Source organism: Armigeres subalbatus, chromosome 2 (genome assembly GCF_024139115.2).
Source record: "Armigeres subalbatus isolate Guangzhou_Male chromosome 2, GZ_Asu_2, whole genome shotgun sequence".
Classification (NCBI taxonomy): domain Eukaryota; kingdom Metazoa; phylum Arthropoda; class Insecta; order Diptera; family Culicidae; genus Armigeres; species Armigeres subalbatus.
Window position 1 is genome coordinate 79,903,593 of NC_085140.1, and position 21,683 is coordinate 79,925,275.

A 21,683-nucleotide genomic window follows, 5' to 3' on the forward strand; every position below is an offset into this window, starting at 1 on the left:
TTATCGAACTCCGCTTGAACTGAGCATCAGGAAATCATTCGGAGTTAACGATTTATGCTCCCCACTATCCAGCGGCAGGAAAGTAAACGGTCGGGAATTCATGCGTCGGCTAATAACGTTACAAATGATTCATCGTCCAGCGTTCGCGATTCTGGCAGCGTTCCGAGCGGATTTTTTACTAGTTTTTACGGATCGGACCATCCGCTCCCAGCATCCACCCATCTGGGGCGCGGATGGTGAGTTGAACTGCCATTTAGTGTTTGCGTCCGTGAAAGAGTTTCCAACGTCGCGATTGATGTCTCGCAACTCGTTTTCTAGCTCCCTGCTAGCACCGGTGAAGCTTGTGCCGTTATCCGTGTACACTTCCTGCGGTACTCCCCTGCCAGCGATGAAACGACGGACAGCCTTTTTGTACGAATCGGATGTTAACGTATGCACTACCTCCATTTGTATGGCCCGAACCATTAGGCACGTAAAAGCGCTACCCAGCGTTTTACGGAGCTACGATCGATCTTCACTAGGTACGGGCCGAGCAGTCGATTCCTACAAATGTGAAGGGTCGAATGAAGGGTGTAATAAGACACTGGGATAACTGGCTCATCTTTGGTACCACAGGAGATGCTTTGTATACACGGCACCACTGGCATCTTTTTGCCACGGTTCAAATCAGCGTTCTCAACTTCGAGAGTTCACGATCGTTTCGTTGTTGGCATGACGATATTTTCGGTGGTCCCAATCCAAGAGCAGATTGGTGATCGGATGTTCCTTGAGCAGAATTATGGGGAATTTGACATGGTACACCATGCAATCTGCTCCGCTAACACGGCCAACAACGCGCATCAGTCCGTCCTCATCCAGGACTGGAGGAATCTTCGCCATCGAACTGCTTCGGCTCAGTGCTTGTTGGTTCCCTGGAGTAACCTGTGCATTGTGCCTCAAAGTAGCCAATTCATCCGGATAATAGTCTGATTGGGCTGTTCGCCGTAGGCTCTTCTCTGCGCTTTGCAAATCCTCGCTTCTGAGACTCCCACTTTCTTTGTACGATGCTCGTTTGCTACGTTGCAGCAGTTTCTTGTAGAATTTGTAAACATATGCTATGCTCCTCAGCATCCGCTCGTATTTTGAAAATCGCGACGTATCAATAAGCGGCACAGCCAGGAAATGACTATAAACGTACGAAGGTCGGAGTTCTTCTTCGTTTCCATCGATGTCCTCAAACTTGTCCTTCGGCCAAACATTCTCCGTAACATACAGGAAAGGTGGACCACGCATCCATCTGCTATCGGGATTGCAGTTCGGACCTTTCCCCCATTTCGTTGCTTCATCGGCGACGTTTACTTTTGTTCCCAACCATCGCCATTCATCTATTTTTGAAAGGCTCAAGATCTCATTGACTCTGAAGGCGACGTACTGCCTATATCGACGGGTATCCGATTTGATCCACGACAGAACAGTAGTTGAATCGCTCCAACAGTACGCTTGGTTGATCTGAATAGAATGACCATCCACTATCGTCTTACGCAGCCGCGCGCCAAGTACGGTCGCTTGTAAGTCCAGTCGTGGTACGGAAACAAGCTGTAGTGGAGCTACCTTTCTTTTGGAGGCGACTAAAGCACATCGTATCTGCCCTCGATCTCGAACTCGAAAGTAAGCGGCGGCGGAGTATGCTTGTGCACTTCCATCCACAAATATGTGGAGCTCGTATTGAAGCAGGCAGGGTCATATCCCGGAAAGTAGCTCCGCGGAATTCTGTTCTGACGTTGTCTATCTCCTTCAAAATTAATCGTAGTCATAGGTTCACTCGGAGAGTTACGATAGACGAACAGCAATGCGCTCCGGTCCTCTTTTCTGATCCCGACTTGTAGGAACATTTCCTGAATATTACCGAAAAAGGCAACTTCTCGCTCACGGAACTTGAATGTAACAGCCAGCTGAGGGGTTAACAGATTGGGACCTTTGAGGAGCTTTGAATTTAGCGATACGCCGTCCACTTTGGCTGCCGCATCCCATATACTCGTACCGTACTCTTGGCTCGCTGGAAGCTCTTAGCTGGTAAACGCCGCAAATGTTCAAACTGCTCTACCAGTTGTCCAACGATTGTTGGAAGCTCAAAGTTTTCGATGGTGTACACTTCGGTCAGGTTGAAGCGTTTGGCGTTTCCAGGCTCCGAAATATTCAGCGTTTCCAGTTCTGTTTTGTCAATTGTCTTATTTATCCCACTTGTTCAATGAATGCAGCGAATGAAGCCTTCTGTCAACTCCTAGTTCATTCACAATCGCCTGTTCTACGAGTGTAACCGATGCACCAGGCGTACTTATTCACTGCTCCATTTTTCCCGTAAAGTGTCACAGGTAAGACTTAGAACAATATCGACGAAACGGGTTAACGGTGGATGGTAGCAGTAGCATCGCTAGTCCTCGCATGCTGCTTCTTTGCCGGTTCGTAGTGGAGCAGACGATGATGCCACAAATCTCACCTTCATATGGCCATCGAGTCGAGTGTGATTGACAATGACGGCACAACTTATTGTCCTTGACAAAATTCCACCGGTCGTCGATGGGAAGTTTCTTGAATAAGTACAGCACAGGTTGCAGCAGTGTGGTCGCCCGTTCTGCACATTGCACATTGTACAATCGCATCCCCACCTTTCTCCTTGGCGTTGCTCGTTTGTTCTCGCCGATTACCCGCTGGATAGGCCGTCGACTTTGAATCCTTTCGATCGTGCATCGCATAGGCATTCACAAACACTTTCTCCTTCGTCCTGGGTTTTTTCGTCTTTCGTAGGCTTCGCAGCAATGACAAAGTTAGTGACTCCGCTGATGGCGGCTGTGTTTTTTCGCATATAGTCGCTTAATGATTTTAAGTTCACTACTGGTAGATTTTCCTGGTGTAACGCCCAGCTTAATTTGATACTAGTTGGTAACTTGTCCACTAGCTCCTGGAAAAGGATAGAATTGGAGAGATGGCTTTCCATTCCATTCGTTGCTTCTACGCCACGCTGATCTGCTGCTGGATGTTGTCCGCTCTGCAGGCACAATGACTCAAATTGCTCAGTCAGACGTTGCTCCTTGGACAGAAATTTCTGCTTTTCCTCTACGCGCATCGCTTGTTCCTGCGCGCATCGGTGCTCGAGTAGCCAGGTCCATTTCGCGTTTCCTTCTCATATCGTTTTCTTTTTGTTGCTGTTTCTCGACGTCCATTCGCTTTCTCGAAGTCGAGTCAAGTACGAGACACTGAAGACGGCCTTACCGTTGAGGTCGAAATACGTATCTGTCAAGATACAATTAAGTGGTGGAATTCAATGGGATTGTATAAACTCGTCTTATGACAGGTAAAGTAAGTGTCAACATGTCTCCACGAACAGTATAACGGGTCGGCCAGTCGCGTTTCCGGTTAATAATTGGGCGGCTTATGCGCCACTCCTGGAAGGAGACCGCCCAACAAGTTTTCGTTGCCCGGCTTGAGACCTCCTTAGGGGAAGGGTCGCTTTTCTTAGAAAGAGAGCTGACTGCCTAATCCAAATACGTCCGTCGCACTTCTCGTTTCCGAGCGGAAACCTCTAATTCCGAAAAAATTCCCAAATAAATTCTTCCGACATCCGGCCTGAAACCAAAGTCATTCAGGCGGGGCAGGTTTTGCAGAAATCGCTCTCACTAAATAACGAACGACGCTAAAAGAGAGGCAACAACTTTTAAGAATCATGACAAGCCATGATAACAAATTTATCAAACTCATATACAAGTGTGAAAAAAAAAGAATCGGATAGGCAGCCCCCACAGAAAAATGGTGATTCTCGCTTTGTTTTTACTCCTTTCGTGTTGGTTACTGCACAGCTGTGTAGAACAAGTTGAAATGCATCATCAGAGCTAGTTCTCCCCGCATTTGGAGCTTTCTAAAAGAAATTTATCATGGGGTATAACATCCCGAATCAGTTCTCTATCATGACAGATTGCGAAAAAAGTTTCTCGCAATATGCTACATATCGTATATGTATATGTCAAGGGTGTCATACGCCTGTCACTGGCGAACAAAGCTCGTGTACTATGCATCGAAGCTTAGAACCTTAGTGTTAGGGCGCAATCGTTAATGGGAACATTTTTATATTCGGTTAGTTACAGCAAATAAATTCTTTTTCGAGTTCCTATAATCAAGCAGGTATCTCAAGCATACCACATCGTTATATTGCTGCATGATTGAGTGTTTAATTTTGATAAAATATCGAAAACAAAAGTGTGCATAAAAATTGCCTCGCCATAACAAAAAGGTGGTAGAGAATTAACACTGTTGTTTACAGTTTAGAACCAAATCCAGATGTCGCACATGTTGGGGTAGGGATTCAGTGCTGCACCTTCTCCCCCTGGTATATGTACAGAGATAACAAGTGGCAACTCTGGGTTCTGGCAACTCTTAGAGGCTTTAACTAGCGGCATCAAAAAAGTCGTATCTTCCTAGGACGAATACCAAGAATTGGCCCTTGTCTCATGCGTTCCAGAACTCTCGAAGAACCACTTTGTAGCAATGGTGTCAGGCCATTTGGCCGAATGGCGTTTAGCCGAAAAGTTTACATAAATTTACCTCAGATTAGTAGTGAAGAGCGAGAAAGGGAATATCCACTAATTGTGTAACCCAGAGATAACCATTATCTACCCCTCCCTTCCTTCTATGTCACACTTTTTGGTATGAAGCATTTAAAAAACTTGTATTGGTTGTCACACTTCAGGCAACCCCCCCCCCCACTACGCGTTACGTGATTTATGGATGTTCCCTAAGTTAGTAATGTGAAGTGATTTGTAAGGAATGAGACTTTACATACGAAATAACAAATGAGAAGTCGAAAATGATTATTATGGAAAGATAAGTATATAAAGTGAATAGTGAGAGGTGAGAAGTGAAAAGGTCGAAATAAGAAGTAAGAACTGAAAAGATAGAACTGAAAAGTGAGAATTGAGAACTGTAAACTGAGAACATAGAACTGGGAACTCAGAACTCAGAAGTGAGAACTGAGAGCTAAGAAATGAGAGATGAGAACAGAGTACTGAGAACTGAAAACTGATGACTGAGAACTACGAATTCATTGCTGAGAGCTGAGAACTGGGAACTGAGAACTTAAAACTGAGAACTGAGAACTACGAATTGATTGCTGAGAATTGAGACCTGAGAACTGGGAACTGGGAACTGAGAACTTAAAACTGAAAACTGAAACTGAGAACGGAGAACTGTGAAATAAGTACTACGAAATACGAGCTGGGAATTGAGAACTGTGAACTGGGAACTGAGAACTATGAATTGAGAACTGAGAACTGTGAACTGGTAACTGAGAGCTTAAAACTGAGAACTGAAAACAAAAAACTGAGAACTACGGAATGAGAGCTGAGAATTAAGAACTGAGAACTGAGAACAGAAAACTGAAAACAGAGAACTGAGAGCAACGAATTAATTGCTGATAATTGAGAACTGAGAACTGTGAAATGTGGGCTGGGAACTGAGAACATAAAACTGAAAACTGAGAACTGAGAGTTGAGAACTGGGAACTGAGAACTGAGAACTAGGAACTGAGAACTGAGTACTAGGAACTGAGAACTGAGAACTGATAACTGTGGACTGAGGACTGTGGACTGAAAACTGGGAACGGAGGACTAAGAACTGAGAACTGCGAACTGCAAATTAAGCATTGACAAAAGTCACAGCTTCCCAGGACAACTTACAAAAAATATACATTTTTTTTTGATGTTCTGAACTATCCGGAGGATCACATAGTGGCCACCAAGAATCAATGAGTGGTCTTTGTATTGATTGTGGTTTTACAATGATATAACAAACGGTTTGTTCTGGTACTAATTACAAGCTCGACCAATTCACCGGATGTTTTGGATTTTTTATGAAAATTACAAATATTTAGGGGGAGTTTTCATTGCAGTCATTTAGAATTGTAGGTTCAACAGATGTTCCGGAATCCGGATCAGCCAGATGTTCCTCCGCTAACAAACGCAGCTCAGGGAACCAAATTGTCATGACACTCAATGTGCTTGTAGTCGTAAATATTCTGTAGAAGGTTCCATCATTGTAAATGTATACAACATAATGAATAAGAAGTTCTTTGCGCATCCATAGTTTTGGCGAGTTCTTGCCTTAGTTTAAGTAAATAAAATAATTAATCCATTTGGAAAACATGAACTGTTCTTATGCACGCCAGATATCTAGCAAAAAATACTGTTACTTACTTAATAAATGAAACCCAACAAATCTCGCTTAACTTTTCAAAAGGACCTAAGTAACATTTTTTTCGTGAATTAATTTGAATACTGCAATCAATAGCTCTCATGTTGTTCTGTTGATTGCGCTATTCAAATTAAATCATGATAAAAATGTTACTTAGGTCCTTTTGAAAAGTTAAGCGAGAAATCATTATAAAAAAAATATTTGCTCCTAGATTTAGTTCATGAATGGTAGTCAATAATTCGGGACACTTGAGGCACCAGCAAGGGGCAAGTAACTCTATACTTTGCGATAATATCACTCATTGTCTCGCAATAGTATTTCGTGATATTTCTAGTATCCACGATTTTCATCAAACAATAAAATGGTTGCTTCTTCGGTTGTTATGGCGTTTGTCATTTAGTTGATGAAACACAGTGCTCCCCCGTTTAGGGAAAACCTGATTTATACCTTCCAGAGATTCTACAAAACTTTCAAACCGCATTTTATGTTGGTTGCAGGTTGCTCAAAAAGTAATAGTAATAGAAATAGTTGTTCAGTTTTTTTTTTTGAGAATTTAAAGGAGACTGAAATCATGTGTTGCCTAAAACTGGGTGGACTGTATCGCCTGGGTGGCGTTGTGTTTTGCTTTCCTAGCCAGGGCTCTTCGATCAATTTACCGTAAATACGACGTAGTTTTTCGTTAGTATTTTTGGATACTGTCGAAAGTTTAGAGATAGTTACACCTTGGGTGGTTTTAGTAATGTCGGGGCACAAGTACTTTTGGCGTTAACTTCCAAACCAATTTCCGATGGAATTTCTAAAATAATGTCCAAAGAAAGTCTTTAAAGAATTTTTTGTGGAATTTTCGAAGAATCTTGAAAGTATTCCTTAAGGATTTTTGAAGATTTTCCTAAAGGAATTTTTATAGGAATAACTGAATGCATTTCCAAAAGAATTTCTGTATCTATCTCCAAGGTAATTTTCAGAAAATTTGCCGAAAAAAATCTTTGGATGAAATTCCGAAGAAATTCTTGGAGGACTTCACAAAGAAGTTCAAGAATTTTTCAAATTCCTTTGGAATTTTCTTCAGGAATTCGTTCGAAGATTCCTAAAATAAATTCCAGTGGAGTTACAAGTACCGATGGTATGGAAGTTCCGATGGAATTCCTGGAAGAATACCTGAAAATATTGTTAAAAAAATTCCTCAAGGAAATTCAGGAGGGGTTTCTAATAAAATTTTCATATTTTAAAGAATTTTCGAAAAAATTCCGATTACAAAAAAAATGGACCCTGTGTTCATTCCAGAAGGCGACAAGGTGAAAACGGAAGCCTACATCGGGATTTTAAGTAAGTACATATGTTCCTCCGTGGATCAAAGTGGATCTAAGCCAAATGTTGTATCTCAACAAGACCGGGCTCCGTGCCACACCTCGAACCGCACTCAGAAGTCAGAAGTGGTTGCAGGAACATCTGCCGTTCTGTGCGAAGGAAATGTGGCCACCATCCAGTCCCGATCTTAGTCCGCTAGATTACTCTGTATGGCGCGTCATGAAGACCAAGGGCTGTTCTAAACTCCATCCGAGTACAGCAAGCCTCAGGCGAACATTGACCCGTACTTGGAGAGACAGGGATCCAGCCTACAGGCAGCATGCAGCATGCGGAAGCATGCAGAGGCCGTAATTCCAGCAAATGGAGACTCAATCGATTAGTAAGATACATAATTTAAGACTACAATAAGCATTCAGTTGAATGAATAGAAAAAAAAAGATTCCGAGATTTTTTAAAATTTTGACTTTGCTTTATGGTGCAAACATTATCACGCATACGGTTGCAAAATAAAAAAACATATGAAAATTCCGATAGGAATTTGTTCAGAAATTCCATTAAAATTCTTTTGAGGATCATTTTAATAATTCTTTAGGAAATTCCTTCAGAAATTCTAATCCCAAATATATTCAGGTTTTTCTTCGGAAATTCCTCCTGAAATACATTTGGAAATTCCTCCAGGAATTTCTTCCAAAATTTCTGCAGAAAATCCTCTAGAAGTTTTTTTTTTCTTGTGGTGTCTGTTGTCAGATGGCTGGGACCAATCATGGTCCATCTCTTTTCCCATAATTTCTTAAGAAATCCCCTCCGAAACTCCAGAAAGATTTTTTGTGGAATTCCTTCGAAATTCCTTTTATATCTTCAGAATCTCACCCAGGAAATCTTTCAAACTTTTCTTCAGGATTCCCATTGGACATTCCTCCGGAAATTGAATCAGAAATTCCATAAGACTTTCGGATATTTCTTTACACATTCTTTTGGAAATCAGAAATTAATTCTGACTTTCTTTTATGAATCGTTCAGAAATTATTTCAAGAGTTACGTCGGAAATTTCATCTGAAAATTCCATCGACATCTGCGTTAGAAAAACTTCCGATAATTCCTTTAGAATTTTCTATTTCATTCTTTGACAAATTTACGGAAAAAAAATCTTCCAACAAAATTTCCGGAATAATTCCTGCAGCAAATTTCAAAAAGAATTTTGTATGTTTTACTAGAAGCAAAAGGTAATTTTTTAAATTATTCCTAGAGTGGAAAGAATTTCTGAAGGATTTTCAAAAGAAATAATCGAAGAAATTCCTGGAAAGATTTCAAAATGAATTCTCGAACAAATTTCCAAAGCACCTGAAATATTTTCATCCAAAAGAAATTCACGAAAGAATTTTCAATAGAACTTTCGGAGAATTTCCAAAAATTCTTTCGGAAATAACCCGAAGAAATTCTAGGAAAATCAGTTTCTTTTATTTTGGCGTGCCTGTATAATTAAATTTATAGGAAAAATATCTGATTTGGTGGATCACGTGCCCTATCGTGCCCCAGCTTAGCTCCACCAGTGTTCGGGGACCTTGTTCTATATTGACGAGGCATTTTCAATATATTTAAGGACAAGCCTTCTGGAATCCAACACAAATTTCACTTGCGTTCTCAAGAGCACCCCACTCCAAACGGAAGCAACGCCCAACTATCGTTTTTTTTATTATTTCACGCATGCTGCGACTCAGCAAAGCTGGAATAATACATGACAGTCGGCTGTTCGGCCACATTGAGAGTTGACGTAAAGTCAATGTCAACTTCTCTCCACGAACAGCCTAGATAGCCGTGTGGTGTCGGCAGCTGGTTATCTGGCTAAGAATAACATCACGGATTGCCTGTTCCAGTGGTAAAAGTCCACCATACAGGTGACCCCTAATTTTCGGTGTGATGCGGCTTTATGCTTACCGTGCCTACGAATGAATGGTTAGGGGGGTCTAATAAGAACCTAACCTCAAACGGAGCCTGTGAAGCACCAGGGCCCCCTTCACAGTATTTTAGCCCCCGCTGCGCTAACCGGAGCTATGGCGTAGTTGACTTTTTACTTCTCCGAGATAATCGGCTACTCTTATTCAACCTCATCGTGAGGTTAAATAAGAGTAGGGTTATGAATATGTGTTTTAATAAGTTTTCAACAAATTGTCACTTATATGGATTCGCATTATGCGTTTTTTACAATGTGCTTTGTGTATGTTACCTATATGGATTCGCATTATGCGTTTTTCACAGTGTACTCTGTGTCTCGTCCTTGACGCTCGGGTTCGGCTACTCTTGTTCAATCTCAACGTGAGTGTGGGGTTATGAATATGTGTTTACTTAGTTTTTCAACAAACTTCCACCTATATGGATTCGCATTATGCATTTTTTTTTACAATGTACTTTGTGTTTGTCACCTATATGGATTCGTATTATGCGTTTTTCAAAGTGTAATCTGTGTTTCGTCTTTGATGTTTGGCTTCGGCTACTCTTGTTCAATCTCAACGTGAGGTTAAATAAGAGTGGGGTTATGAATATGTGTTTTACTTAGTTTTCAACAAATTGTCACCTATATGGATTCGCATTATGCGTTTTTTACAATGTACTTTGTGATTGCCACCTATATGGATTCGCATTATGCGTTTTTCACAGTGCACTTTGTGTTTCGTCTTTGACGTTCGTCCATTGTTATGTCCTCTATGTTTTTGGGACACCTCTCTTTAGTCCCTAGTTGGATGCATGTGAGTCTACATAATTGGCTTTCCTATAAATGGTTCCATTCTCCTTTCCAACTTCACTTCCTCTTCCTTACCCTTTTCACTTCCTTTTCCGTCAGGTAAATGATGAGAAAGGCCAGTGAAGGCGATGGCACAAATCTCCCAAATTGAGGGGAACGTGCCTCCTGAGCCGACGTTATGATACCTGATACCCCACTCCAAACGGAAGCAACGCCCAACTATCGTTTTTTTTATTATTTTACGCATGCTGCGACTCAGCAAAGCTGGAATAATAAAAATGACAGTTGTGCGTTGCTTCCGTTTTGAATGGCGTGCCCTTGAGAACGAAAGTGAAATTTGTTTTGTATTGCGGATGGCTTGTCCTAATTATAAGTCGAAAGAATACTGTAAGATTGGGTGAAGTTTTTCGGTTGAGACGAATCATAATTGACAGTAGCATCGTTTTTCGAGAGGCAAGACTTCCATTAAAATAACATTTGTCAATCCACTCTTATCACCCAATCATAAACTAAGTCGGCTATAAAATGCCATCTCCATATCGGAAATGCTTGAAAGCGTTATTTATTGCTTTTTGGAATTCTGGCATCAACATGAGCACCGAATTTTCCTCTGATCTTGATAATATTACCGTTGATACGCAACCGTGTGGTTTTCTGCGTTCCTGCCCTTCTAAAGACCCAGATGATTTGTGTGCGAAAGCTAACACAATCTCGTTTGCTTGTCTTCCGCAAATTCTTTCCTTTCCATACCACTCCACGTATGTGATTGAGATTAAACATGCGCGAAAAACTGTTTTCCTGACGGTAAACATCGCTCGAAAAGGTGACATAAATCTTAACCGATCGGAAGCCGTCCGCTCTCTCGCCGTTCTACCGTGGGGCGCAGGAGGTCGTGCCCTTCCCGCCCGGGTGCGTAACTATACGATGGGAGAATGCGTTGCTGGTCGGTGTGGTGCTGTGCGGTTGAACAACCGTATGTCACTTTAGATTCATGTCGGATTCGCTGGCTCCGTAGATAAACAGCAAATGTGTGGAGCTTCCGAACATCTGGCGCCTTTAGAACACAACGGATGGTCGTCGTTCGCCGTCGATGGAATTGGCAGCCGAAGCGCAGTTTATCTCCGCATTACTTGCTGGAGGCACTACAACAAGGTTTAGCATAATTTATGTCTATACAATCAATCACGGGGTTGGAAGGGGTTGGCATTCGGAGGAGTTCCGGAGAAGAACAGCATGTGTTTGTTTAGTTGTATTCTGAAAAGGGGGGGAGGTTGATTTCAATGGCGTATTCAATTGCTCACTCGAGAATAGTTAAGTGTTGGGAGGAGATGGGCTGTCAATGGGTGGTTGAATTGTGGTTGCGAAAATGGACTGTATCTTATCGATTGGACCTTCTCTTCTATGCGTTGTTGGAAGCATTTCAATCGGACACATTAATGGATTGTTCTAGTGGTCCGAAGCGTACTATCGAGGAAAAAAATAGTTCTGAAGCTAGCGTTACTGTTGAGTTCTAAATACGTATTTGTAAAGTTGCAATCAAGTACCGAACCGCAATGTAATAGATAAAACTCGTTTTCTGGACATATGGAGACAAGACAAGCTAAAAAATATGTTTCTGCCATGGGTGAACATTAATCGCGAATCAGAAAACTATTCACATTATTTTTTGATAGGGCAGGCATTTTCGTTTTTTTGTCATAGTCTCGAAAACCAATAAAAAAAACACTTTACAAAATTCATCCGTTCCAAATCATAAGCTGAAAAGAAACGTTCTGCTACAGTGGAGTTCTAGCAAATGGACGTTGCTTTCCTTGGTTTTAGTCCCTACGTCGATGGACGGCAATGGCTGTCGTGTCCCTATATTAGATCAACCTTCTCCGTCCTCTGTTCAAAGGAAATATTTATTTGAATAACATTCTGTATGTAGGTATACACATGATGATGCTATTTGGGATCGTATTCACATCAACAAGAAAATAATTCAAATCCATACCTGATTCCAATGTGGTAGCCAGAAGTATTGATGGCAAACATAGAATGATCAGCTTCAATTCCAGCATCATCGCAGCCATGGTCACTATATCACTTAATTTTCCTCCGATCCTTCTATAGTTGTATCCTTTGATCACACTACACAGTTTTCGCCTGAACCAACTAAACTACACTTGTCTTCTTCTAATTAACTCATAAAATACGAATTCATCTGAGAATAGACAACTCGGAAGTACAACAACTGAACTGCTGTTTACTCTCCATCAACCGACGCACCCCACCCGCCATTGAAGAATAGTTCGCAAACCATTGCCAGTCGTTGTTCCGTTACCTTCGGTGTTAATCTGACAGACTCCAGTTCCACCATCGATTATCACATTATTTCACTCTGGACGCGCACTCGGACCAGAGCTCGGGGGGAGACTACCCGGGGCCGGGGGCGAAACTTTCTCTCTGATTTTCCCCGGTTCCAACTTTTTCCGCTCACCGGAGGGTAAAATTAGTTCGGACAGCTGGCAAAGGCAGCGGGCGTTATTATTACGAGCAGAACGACTTCATGGTCGGACATCCCGCGACGGACGACGGTGTGACGTTATCATTGTGCCATCGCTTGATTCTGCAACAACTTCGTCCAGCCACATATAACAGGACCACGGTTCTGGGACGATGGACGCGTGAGTCTTCGCTCGCCTTAGCAATTGAGCAAAACTTTCCCGTTCGCTGCTCCACCCTTCTCAAGTGGGGGATTCAGCTCAGCTAATTTTCATTACACCATTTAAATCAATTGCCATCCAGTTTGCCTCCGGTGCTGCGGTTGCCATTGTCCCGCCTTCAACGGCGGGCTTTACGGCGTGAACAATTTTCCCCGGAAATGAAAAGTTTTAATATCTCACTTGGACGTGAAGGCCGGCTCGCTGCACAATGCACGCAGTCACTGCACCGACACCGGCGGATGATTGCAGGATGGAACGGAGAAAAAAACGATGTTGAATTTTTCCGGTTCCGATCTTATTTCTTTCGTCGAGGAATGATTGCAGTTAGACTTGGTTCACTTTATCTGGTGTTGGAATACAGGGAGTGTTTTTTACGATAATGGCCGAAAGTTTTCGCTGATCCGATTTCCGGAATGTCCATTGATTGGTAATTTTCTCTGAACTGTGATTAATTTCACCGATAATCTGAAATGGAAGCAGAGAAAAGAAATTATCATGAAAATGTAGTTTTTGATCTGGGTGAATGCACATTTGTTTTTTAACTTGAAATAAGATGTCACAAGAGCCATGAAATATGGTTAGGATAACTTCAATCTTCGAGGATTCACACTTTTTCCTTTTTCACGCCTTTTCCTTTCAATTTATCCACAATAAATCTTTAATATTGATTGGATTGATCGATTCTATTATTTGACCGTGTATGCCACGGTTAAAGAATTTAAGTTCATTTTGTAAGGATCGTACATTGAACGTTCCTAACAACATTGAAGTAGAAAAATGTAAAATTAAAATGCAATTGAATCTCAGAAAACTCGACTTTGACTTCGTTTCATTTATTCCTATTACATATAAGATACATTTCAAAGATTTTTTTCCTTTCAAGGCTGGGTGCCAGCAAATAGTAAATGCCGTTGAAAAGGTTCATATTAGTAAAAATGACATCGAAACGAGTTGAGCTCTTTTGAATGTTTAATGAATATTTCATCCACTCAATTATAATTTTAAATTTACTGCAGAAATCATCTGCTTTTTTCCCTTTGTATCTAACATCGTCTCGCAACGAGTGGCATCTTTCCAAGGAGAAATTTGCAAAAGCAAATCCTAGAGCAGCACTTCGGCATTGCGGCACGAATAATTCAAAGATGATTCCCACCTTCTTTGTGTTTCTTGCAGGGGCAAACAAAAGACTGCGAGTCGTGACTCCATACCGAAGCCTTTTCTTTTACGTATATCTACTTCCGCTTACTCCCTTACTCCTTGAGTGCACTGCACATGTACTAGTATTAGGCGATGGTGGTGTTTAGCGTATTTGATCGATTTATCAATGGATTAACGGGCAACAGCATGATTACAGGAACTTCACCTTTGATACCATTCGTTATAATCGGGATTTTCTTCTAGAAGCTTTTCGTTCTTAAACTGCTTTGCTAGGTTCTGCAGTGAGGTAGGAATTAGCCACTACAATTAGTTAATTAAATAAACAAAGCTGAATATGGAATTGTGTAGTTTTTGGTTTTAACATGATTTCTTGAAAATTGACAACTTCATCGAAAAAATGTTTGCAAGGCGTCCCTTCATAACTGTTACCACGGTATTTTTTTTTGTCAGTCTAATAGTAGTTTGTGCAACAAGTTGCACAAATATGAATTTCTCAGCACGAGTTGTACGTTTATCCAACGAGGCTTGCCGAGTTGGATAAATACTACCAGTGCTGAAAAATCGAGTTTTGCAACGAGTTGCACACGCTATTTTTTGCAATGACGAAAAATAGACTTTAATTTGATAAATGTGTACCAAAATTGTACAGTCTAATTTACTTCACATGACTCAATAAATTAAGTTTCTGCAGAGAACAATCAGATTCCATGTAACCGTGCCACATTGTTTGATAAGCCGTGAAGCGATAGATGTACTTGCCTTTGGAAATTTTTGATGTCATGTCCAACAAACTATTTCATTTATTACGCGACGCAGAGAATACACTATTTGAACACTTACCCAAGCTAACTCAGCACCCATTTCGTTGGTATGGAAAAGTAGGCCGTTTTATCACTCAAAGACGAAACTCTTAGACTGCTCTTAGAAAGCCGAACAACTAACTAGTTGTTTTGCATTCTTAACATTTGCCTTCAACAAGTGTTCCACTTTAGGTCAATCAAGAATTCTCTGGAGTGTACACGTGTAACCAAAGGGCCGATATCTCTTTTGACGTAGGACTACGTCTGTGTTTTCTATATTGGGGTACACTTTACGATTGCGAAAACCGGGGACCGTCACGAAAATATGATAGACTTTAAACTTTAATATCTAAGCCGTTTCTCGATGGATTTTCAATTTTTTTGGACCATTCGATCAAGGATGAGTCAACGCTTCTTTGTATTTATTTGAAAATACTGATTTTTAACTATTTATTATCGAAAATTCATAAAAAATTTGGAAATAGGTAAACTAACCAATCACGTACATGCATCACTAGCACAGACATCAAAAATCAATCACTTGCGGGTTTGGATCTAATCCTCAGTTTGAACTAGATTTCACGCATAGCAGACGCATCAAAGCGATCGTTGCGGAGCGGACACAGCATCACGGAGGCGCTAATAACATTTTCAAAGAAAATCTATCGCATTGGTGGTGGTGCTCGATGTGTTGCTGCAGATCATTCAACCTCAACGAACCAGAATTTCATATGAAGAAAAGGTTGACCATAAAAATAGCACTGAGGCGATCCCGCACCGCCGATGCTGAAAATTTATTACAAATTGTGGTGTCAGTTAGTTGGAAAGGAACATTGGGAAAAGAAAATTGGTTCTTCTCAGGACCAACATTTTATAAAAAGAAAGAGTTAATTGCAAAAATGGACTGTTTCGGTGGCATCGGGTTTGGCGTGGTAGCTTGGTTGCTGTTAGTGATTCCATCCATTAAAATTTTCTACGTCATCTCCCTCCGACGCGCTATGAAATTTGCTATTTACGATTGAGTTTTGAACTTTAAAGAAAGTTTATTTCGAATCAACTTTCTTTTGTATAAAATCCATGAAGACGCCACCTTTGTGAAAACTATCTACCTACAGCAACTACCGATTAGTGAACGTCGCTTGGACAGACAGATGTCAAGAGATAATGTTTGGTAATATGAAGAAACTTCGTCTTGAGTCAAATTTCTGTTGTCACTCCTCGCAACAATACGCATCTTAGATAAACAACATCTCATAACCAAATTCAGAATCTTGCGAGAAAATTTAATAGGATTCTTAGAATTTGTCATTCTTCGAACGGTCCGTTGTCTGCGGAATCCCGATCGAAATGGCTCGCGCGCGCCGAAAAGCAGCTTTCTTATATCTAATGAAATAATTCCATTAGTCTCGCCCCTTCATTAATCGTTATGAGTGCACATTATATTTACACCCATATCAGCTCACTAAGAGGCGGGGCTTACGGGCTTAATTTATTAAACACAAGAAAGCTACTGTTCGGCGCGCGCGAGCCATTTTGATCGGAATTCCACAAAGAGCGGTTCAACATTCAATGCAGCGGAGTGGACACAGCAGCACGAAGTGGGTGCCAGTGTGGCAATGCTGCAAATTTATTTCAACCTTTGGAGGCTTGGCGAAAAATCATCAAGTGGCGGTCGGACAGTCGCAACGCATGGTGTCGACAAGCGATTGGATGCAGTTAGTTATTGGAATGAGAATTGGGAAAAAAAAATTGGTTCTTCTCAGGACCAACATTTTATGAAAAGAAAAAGTTAATTGCGAAAATGGACTGTTTCGGTGGCATCGGGTTTGGCGTGGCAGCTTGGTTGCTGTTAGTGATCCCATCCATTAAAATTCACTACATCATCTCCCTCCGACGCGCTATCAAATTCGCTATTTACGATTGATCTCAACCAAATTCAGAATCTTGCGAGAAAATTTCATAGGATTCTTAGAATTTGTCATTCTCCGAACGGTTCGTTGTCTGCGCGGGATTCCGAAATGGCTCGCGCGCGCCGTAAAAGCAGTTTTCTTATATCTAATGAAGTAATTCCGTTAGCCCCGCCCCTTCATTATTCGTTATGAGTGCACATTACATTAACACCCATATCAGATCACAAAGAGGCGGGGCTTACGGGCTTAATTTATTAAATACAAGAAAGCTGCTGTTCGGCGCGCGCGAGCCATTTTGATCGGGATTCCACAAAGAGCTTTTCGACATTTAATGCAGCGGAGCGGACACAGCAGCACGAAGGCGTGGGATGGCAGAGGTAGAGATGTCGTAAAATTCCGATTAATCGATTAGTAACTAATCGATTACTCTCGATCCTTGTCGATTATTGAATCGATTAATCGTTGGATAGTAATCGATTTAAAATTAATCGATTATCACAACGATGAATCGATTAATCGAGGTTATCAATTAAATTTCGACATCCTTATGATGTCGTAAAATCCTGATTAATCGATTAGTAACAAATCGATTACTCTCGATCTCTCTCGATTATTGAATCGATTAATCGTTTGGTAATAAGCGATTCAAAATTAATCAATTAGCACAACGATGAATCGATTAATCGAAGTAATCGATTAATTTGCGACATCTCTAGGCAGAGGCAATGCGGAAAATTCATTCCAAATTTTGGAGACTGAGCGAAGAATCATCAGGTGGCGGTCGGACAGTTTCAACGCAAGGTGCCGGCAAGCGTTTGGATGCAGTTAGTTATTAGAAAGTCGCATTGGGAAATGAAAAATGGTTCTTCTCAGGACCAACATTTTATGATAAAGAGGTTATTGCGAAAATGAATTGCTTCGGTGGGATCGGGTTTGGCGTGGTAGCTTGGTTACTGTTAGTGATTCCATCCGTTCAAATTTACTGCATCATCTCTCTCCGATGCGCTATCAAATTTGCTAGTTACGATTGAGTTTTGCACTTTGAAGAAAGTTCATATCGGATTGTCGGATCAACCTTTTGGCCTTTTTGGAGGACATCATCCTCAAAAATTGACGAAATAAAGGAGAAATAAGCAGTGGCGTGGAACCAAACGGAAATATATTTATTTGCAACGTTTGATTTTCGCCCGCGATGTAAGCGTACGTGGCAAAGTAAGGATTGTGATGTCCCCGACTGAAAACCAGTCGAGTGGCTTTAGCGGCCGATGAGTCATGTTAATTCCACGGTTAGAGACTCAAAGTCGATCCAACTGGGAACAACTAATCGACTTCTTGATTGAGTTGGCCTCCGAGCAGTTTGCTCAATGTTAATAAAACGAGACAAATTATTATGGCAAATACCATCATTTTCGAATAGCTACGTAGTCCTACGTCACCTTTGCGTACAACCCGATTGGGCTGCACCTTTGAGTTTTTTAAAATTGGTTTGTGTCATATTTGGTCCAACCAAAAGAAGTGGACATGCCTTCAACAACGGGGAAGTGCCGTTTGGTCAAAAATCATTCTAACGAAAGACATTTGGCCAGTAGAATTTGGCCAAATATGTAATTTGACCGAATGGGTAATTTGGCCAGATAAGTCATTTGGCGGAATATGTCGTTCAACTGAGTAGGTCATTCTGCCGAATATGTCATTCGGCCAAAACAGTCATTTGACGTTATAATTCTCACTACTCAATCATTAATTCTATTTTTTCACTGCTAAAAAATAAGAAGTAAGAAATGCTGGATGAGGAAAGAAGCGTCTCCCTTCTCACTTCGCTGTTCTCAATTTTCACAGTGAAAAGAGAGAAATGCGATGTGAGAAGGGAGATGTCTCACTACTCACTTCGCACACATTGTCCCTCACTTCTTGTGAGTGAGAAACGAGCCGTAAGAAATAAGGAGTGAGAGCGAAGTAAGAAGTAAGACGCCTTACCTTTCACTCATTACTTCTTATTTCCCAAATATCACTTAGAAAAAAAAAAGTTCGAAATTTGAAATGTGAAATGAGAAATCCAGTTTTTAATTCGATGATGCCATAATGCTTTGAATCATCCCTCTTGACACATGGTGTGTCCTCTATAATGTTTTATCGATGGATCCTAGCAATCTGTGGAGTTCAAATTTTCGATGAAAACATCGGACTATCCTAATTTTGCTCACGTGTGCAACCGAAGCATGGACTGATATTTCGTGTCAAAACATATTTTAAGGTTTGATTCATTTTCAGGTAAAATAACATGTTTTACTTGTTTTTGTAGAATACAAAATCGCATTTTTTCGGTTTTCAACTCTTCATCAGCCTATGAACGCGTGAAGAATACAACAGTTACACTTCATTGTCTCCTTGATGTTTTAGGAGAACTTGTTCGAGAGAGGCTCGATCATTTATAAGTTTTACTTGATAATTCATAACTCCCGCGATCGTCATTGAGAACGGACGTAATTATTTACCCGCTTCTCAACCTAAGTAGTGCACCGCGAAGGCAGCGATAAATCGAATTGAACCAACGCTCAAATTACAAACCACGTATCGGCCCATACACCGCGAGTGACGAGTGAACAGTGAAAATCGCATAGCTGACAAAAGTGTGACAATGGGGACGCGCAGCGGGGTTGTTTCCGATCGTGCCAATCAAAATAGGTATGTGATATTGCAGAAAATAAATGGATCAATAACCGAGCACAGCATATTTCTCGTGACAAAGTCAATCGAGACATACTGCTGTTATGAAGATATTTGGCTAAACAGAAAAAAACGGTTCGTCGACCGTAATTCTGAATGAGAAAAATGCAAAAAAACTTAAACGCTCACCATGGCCAAATCCAATCCAAATCAATCAAATACAATCCAAATCAATCCAAATCCAATCCAAATCAATCCAAATCAATCAAATCAATCCAAATCAATCCAAATCAATCCAAATCAATCCAAATCCAGTCAAATCAATCAAATCCAATCCAAATCCAATCAAATCCAATCCAAATCAATCCAAATCAATCAAATCAATCCAAATCAATCCAAATCAATCAAATCAATCAAATCAATCAAATCAATCAAATCAATCAAATCAATCCAAATCAATCAAATCAATCAAATCAATCCAAATCAATCCAAATCCAATCCAAATCAATCAAATCAATCCAAATCAATCCAATCCAAATCAATCCAAATCCAATCAAATCAATCCAATCAATCCAAATCAATCCAAATCCAATCCAAATCCAATCCAAATCAATCCAAATCAATCAAATCAATCCAAATTTGGATTTGGATTGATTTGATTTGAATCTTTGAATCAATCAAATCCAATCCAAATTTGGATTTGGATTGATTTGGATTTTGGATTTGATTGATTTGGATTGTATTTGGATTGATTTGGATTGATTTGGATTGGATTTGGATTGATTTGATTGATTGATTGATTTGATTGATTTGATTGATTTGGATTGATTTGATTGATTTGATTGATTTGATTGATTTGGATTGATTTGATTGATTTGATTGATTTGGATTGATTTGATTGATTTGGATTGATTTGATTGATTTGGATTGATTTGATTGATTTGGATTGATTTGATTGATTTGATTGATTTGATGGATTTGGATTGGATTTGGATTGGATTTGGATTGGGATTGGATTTGGATTGGATTTGGATTGGATTTGGATTGGATTTGGATTGGATTTGGATTGGATTTGGATTGGATTTGGATTGGATTTGGATTGGATTTGGATTGGATTTGGATTGGATTTTAATTGAGTTTGGATTGGATTTGAATTAGATTTGGATTGAATTTGATTTGGATTGAATTTGGATTAGCATGGATTTTCTTATCTTTATTAGGTTGTTCTTAAATTTTATTAGTAATGAAGTTCAACACCGCTTAGTTTTTTGGATTGCATTTGGGTAAGATTTGGAATGTTTTTTGGAAAAAATTTCATTGTTTATGAGGTTTCATCACTGCGAGAAACTTATTGATTGATTTTCATTGACTTTTATCGGTGAGATCGAACTACCTAAGCTCAAAGTGGAAGGGAGCATGTTTACAAAGCACGATGAAGCACAGAATTGAAAGTTATCGCAAGCGAGCGACAAGTATGAAATTGTATAGAAGTTGAAACGTAAGCAGAGGGCCATTGAAGAACAACACGAAATTGAAATTGCTGTTATTTTGCCTAACGTCCATCGAGGAACGGCTTGGGTGTAGCGTTTGAACTATCTTATTACCAAGAGAGGCAAAATAACGGGATTCTTGCCCAAGGGCTCTCCTTCTTATTCTTCTTCTTCTTCTTTTTCTTCTTCTTCTTCTTCAAGGGCTCTACATTCCAACTGGAACATGGCCTGCTTTTCAACTTTGCCCTTTCTTGAATAGGAAATATAAGGCAATCAAGCCAGCTCAAATGCATTTCTTCCCCCTCCCAAATCATTCCTATGCCTATCATTCGGTGGTTTTTTTTTGCTCAGCCGGTCACTCCAAACTTTTAGCAGCTCCTTCCCAGCGGTCATACTATTCTTTAGAAAGAAGGGTTGTTTGGCCGATGGCCACTAAGCCGAATGTACCATTTGGCCTAACAGAGCATCAAGACGGAAGCCATTTGGCCGAACAAGTCATTTGGCCAAACAGGTCGTTTGTGGAGCGGGTCATTTGACATAAAGTCATAATTGAGAACAGCGAAAAAAGTGAGGGTCATTTGGCATAACGGACAAATGGCATAAATTTTTCTTGTTCATAAAATTAGTTACTAGACTAGACGGTACTGAAAAAAAAACCGGAATGATGAATATTACACAGCTCAACA

General features: G+C 40.5%; 1 protein-coding gene across 4 annotated transcripts in view; it reads right to left on the minus strand.

Annotated features, from left to right (window-relative positions):
• Positions 1 to 21,683, minus strand: part of LOC134209409 (zwei Ig domain protein zig-8) — a 969,833-nt gene that overhangs the window by 646,658 nt on the left and 301,492 nt on the right. For 3 of the 4 annotated variants that reach the window (XM_062685395.1, XM_062685396.1, XM_062685398.1), the window contains one exon: positions 12,261 to 13,437. In XM_062685395.1, coding sequence (XP_062541379.1) covers positions 12,261 to 12,339 — 79 coding nt within the window. In that variant the 5' untranslated portion in view covers positions 12,340 to 13,437. The remainder of the gene's footprint in view (positions 1 to 12,260; positions 13,438 to 21,683) is intronic. The other variant, XM_062685397.1, reaches the window with a different exon arrangement.